The 4,208-nt window shown below is 38.5% G+C and overlaps 1 protein-coding gene across 1 annotated transcript; it reads right to left on the bottom strand.

Moving 5' to 3' along the window:
• Positions 1-1,101: 1,101 nt before the first annotated feature.
• LOC122734626 (olfactory receptor 7A10-like) lies at positions 1,102-3,786 on the bottom strand. Its single transcript, XM_043975573.1, has 2 exons — positions 3,764-3,786; positions 1,102-2,044 (listed from the first exon to the last, which is right to left on the bottom strand). Exons 1-2 carry the CDS (start codon positions 3,784-3,786, stop codon positions 1,102-1,104), a joined length of 966 nt encoding a protein of 321 aa, XP_043831508.1.
• Between the last annotated feature and the right edge of the window lie 422 nt (positions 3,787-4,208).

Here is a 4,208-nt window from a genome sequence, read left to right as displayed (position 1 = left end):
TTGCAAAGCACTTTACAAATATCTTATTTGACCTTCATAACATCCCTATTATGTACGTGCTATTATTACTTCTATAATAATATATGAAATGACATATTTAAAGTACTTTGAAACCCTTAAAGTACCATATAAATGTTAGCTATTATTGTTACTATTATTTTATAGATGAAGGAACTGAGGCTGTGAGTTAGAAAGTGACTTGTTCAGTGTCTCACACCTTATAAGGATCTGAAATAGAGTTTGAACCAATGTCTTCCTGATGATAAGTCTGGTACTCAGTCCATCAAGCAATGCTGCCTCCTTGCAAAACCTTATGCCTCATGTGCTCACAAAAAGTTAGTTCCAGTGTCTAATCATGATAGACAATTACATTGGATTCTTGGAGGTTTTGATAGCAAGCTCTGGTAGGATTTGAAGCACACTGGTGAAGCTTTGAGAATATGCTCAGGTATAGACTGCTGTCCAAGTAGCCATTTAGTTAAAGACAAAAAGATCAGCAACCAGTTAATGAGGTTTCTTTTGGCCAAGGTAACACATGAACACATAGGAAAATGTCCTATAAGCATAGGGAAATAAGCATTTGAGTTGATGAAAGGATCCTGCATAGCAATAAAATTCCAACTCTCTCTTTTCTGTTTCTTTTTTTTCTTTCTGAAATCTGATAGGATTTTACAACTTTTGTGTGATTTTTCACATCATTTCATTTGATCCATAGAACAGAATTTGTCTTACTGCAGGACAGGTCCTGTAATGGCCATTAGACAAATGAAAAGCTTGAGGTTTAGAGAAATGAAATGATTTGTCCAAAGTACACAGATTATGACCTAGAGACTAGAACCCAGCTCTCCTAACTCAAATCTAGGGCTCCTTTAGAAAGAATGGGTATGATGACAAAGTAGCTTGTGAACAATTAGAATGCAATATCAAAGAAAGTCCAGAAATAAACTTCATGAAGAACTGTATGAGTGACAGTGAAGAGATCATACAGTCAATTACGTAGCACCCTGGATAGTACTGGTCTTCACACTTTGAATCCAAGGTTTCTGACTGCCAGACATTTTACCCCAGATATTAATGCCACATTCCCAGGGCCATGCTCAATCATTTAGAAGAGCCTGTTCTGCTAACGAACTTCCTCAGGGCTTCCTTCATGTCCTTGTTCCTCAGACTATAAATGAAAGGATTCAGCATGGGGGTGACCACAGAGTACATCATGGAGGCAACTGAGATTTTCCAGGAGGAGTGGGTAGCTGAGGAACTCAGATATACTCCAAGTCCAGTGCCATAGAATAATGAAACAACAGAGAGGTGAGACCCACAGGTAGAAAAGGCTTTATATTTTCCTCCAGGTGATGGAACTCTCAATATTGAGGAACAGATCTGACCGTAAGAGAAAAGGATCCCTGTGAAAGGGAGAACACCTAGCAGACCAGTTACAAAATATATTAAGATATTATTGATGAGGGTATCAGAACAAGAGATTTTCATAACCTCACTGATATCACAGAAAAAGTGGGAAATTCCACGTTCTGTGCAGAAGGACAGCTGCATCACCATTATAATTTGGAGAATTGAGTTTAGAAGACTAATAGTCCATGCCATCAGAACCAAGATGCCACAAATGCGTGGACTCATCATAGTGACATACTGTAGAGGGTGACAGATGGCCACAAAGCGGTCATAGGCCATCACGGTGAGGAGTAAATTGTCTGAACAAGCAAAAACAATGAAGAAGTACATCTGAGCAAAGCATCCAGCATATGAGATGGCCTTATTGTGTGTTAGGAGGTTCACCAGCATCTTGGGGACCAAGGTAGTAACTAGACAGACATCCAACAGGGACAAGTTGGAAAGAAAGAAATACATGGGAGTGTGGAGGTGGGAGTCAGAGCCAATGGCCAGGATGATGAGAAGGTTCCCAACCACAGTGACCATGTACATGCCCAAGAAGAGCCCAAAGAGGGGCAGCTGCTGCTCTGGATGCTCAGAAAGGCCCAGGAGGAGGAATTCTGACACAGTTGTTTGGTTGTCTGGTCCCATACATCTGATATACCTGAATGGAAAAAAGATGTGGGAAGTTAACAAAAGGGAAATAGTCATCTCTCATTTTGTGATAGAGACAACACTAAATTTGGACTTCTAAGATTCAAGTTTAGATGCAAGATCTATCACCTTAGTTTTTTTTTTCACCTTAGTTATTTTAGCTAAGTCACTTCCCCTTCCTGTCATCAGTTTCCTTACGTGTAAAATGGAGTTGGACTAGGGGATCTCCAATGTACTTTTCAGCTCTCACATCCTTGGAAACTCCACAAACCATACTTAGAACTTAAGTAATTTATAAATGAAATGATAAAAACTTTTCTTAGGAGTAATATTCCCTTATGGTCAAAATATATTGATTTTGGGGGCAGCTAGGTGGTGCAGTGGATAAAGCATCAGCCCTGGATTCAGGAGGACCTGAGTTCAAATATGGCCTCAGACACTTGATACTTACTAGCTCTATGACTCTGGGCAAGTCATTTAACCCTCAGAAACAAACAAACCCCACAAAAACAAACAAATAAATAAATAAATCGAATTCAGTGCAAAACATGACATCACCTCCCAATGTCACGGTCCTCTACGAGAAGAAAGGACAAAACAACAGTAACGACAGCACCAGTAACAACAACAATGGGTTATAAATTAAACTACATAAACTATAAAACGAAAAAAAAAAACCAGTGTATTGGGAAGTGTATCAATGATAGTTGTGGCAGATAGCACCTTGACATCCAAAATATATAAAGAATTGGTATTTAAAAATGACAGTGGCAATCATCTCTCAATAAAATGTATGAACAATTTTCAAAAAATGAATACAAATTCTTTTAAATGAAATATTATTTTATATTGAGATCTGCATTCTCTCCATCTTACCTACTCTCCCCAATTGAGAAAGCAAGATAAGCAAAACCTCTGTTGCAAACACATATAGTTAAACAAAATAAATTCTTCACATTCTTAATAACTATTTGAAAATGCTCAATTTCACCAATAATTAGAAAGATACAAATTAATCCAACTTTGAGGTACTATCACAAACTCATGAAATAGGTAGAAAATAACCCAAACTCAACACTAACAAGTTTGAGTAGGAATAAGTATATTCATTCTTTGTAGATGAAATTGCAAAGTTCTAAAATATTTTTGCACAATAACCTAGCATTACACATTGATTTAATAACTACATTTTGAGGAATAGACTCTGAGAGTATTAGAAATTATTGATTCAAGGATTTTCATAGCATCATTAAATATAAATGCAAGGATAAAAAACATTGAAGTGATTTTATAATAAGGACAATGGTTAAATAAATTGTGGCAAATTATTGTTATGGAATTTTATAATGGAATCATGAAGAACACAAAGAACTACAGCAAGACCTTTATAAAATAATGGAAAGTGAAAAAATAGACTACACAGATGGAGAAGACACTATGAATGGAATCCAAATGAGGAATTAGAGGAAGTGACAAAAGTTGCTATAATATTTTATACATTGAAAATTATTCAGGGCAGGGGCGGGGGTGGAGGAGATGTCCAGGTCAGCTGCCCTGCTGTCCTCTAACAATCCACCCCCTTTGCCTTGGCTTTAGGACTGGGATAGGAACCATTCCTTGGTGAGCTGCTACAGAAGGAGGATGACTGCCCACCCCATTCCCGTGCTACAGGACAGTTTGCTGGTGCCTTACTTAGAGCAGTTGTTCTCTTCAAATATACCCAGAGATCTCTTGGTTCTGCATGCCCTTGAGAGGAGAGTTTGTTTCAGTGATCAATGGCTGAAGGTCCTTCTTTTCAGGTTCTTTCCATTTTCCCCACCCCATCATGGAGGGACTTAAGGCTGAAGGAATCAATCATCCCCCCCACAACACCCCCACCCCCAAACACACTCACTCACTTACTCACTCACAAACCTTGAAGCCCGCTCACATTTCTATCCATTGAATCCTCATCCAGAGTATACCAGGCTTTTCAGGGTTCATCACCTCCTTATTCATTCTTTGAACCTGAAGACCCAGACTGCTTAGTGACAGGGAACTCTTCTTCCCTTTCTTTTCCTTCTCTCCCCTCCCTCCTTTCTCCCTCTTTCCATCATCCTGTTATGGGCCTAGCACCCTAGAAGTTTTCTAGGGTACATCAAAGAACCTTGAGAAAATAAACAAAA

The sequence above is a fragment of the Dromiciops gliroides genome, chromosome 1 (assembly GCF_019393635.1).
Source record: "Dromiciops gliroides isolate mDroGli1 chromosome 1, mDroGli1.pri, whole genome shotgun sequence".
Classification (NCBI taxonomy): Eukaryota; Metazoa; Chordata; class Mammalia; order Microbiotheria; family Microbiotheriidae; genus Dromiciops; species Dromiciops gliroides.
Note: the sequence above shows the minus strand (reverse complement) of the source record. Positions and strands in the feature narration are given on the sequence as shown.

Coding starts and splice junctions, on each gene's coding strand:
- LOC122734626 (XM_043975573.1), bottom strand. CDS start 3,786: ATGCAGAACCAAGAGATCTCTGG. Junction 2,045..3,763: donor CAGAACCAAGAGATCTCTGG/GTATATTTGAAG, acceptor CAGGTATATCAG/ATGTATGGGACCAGACAACC.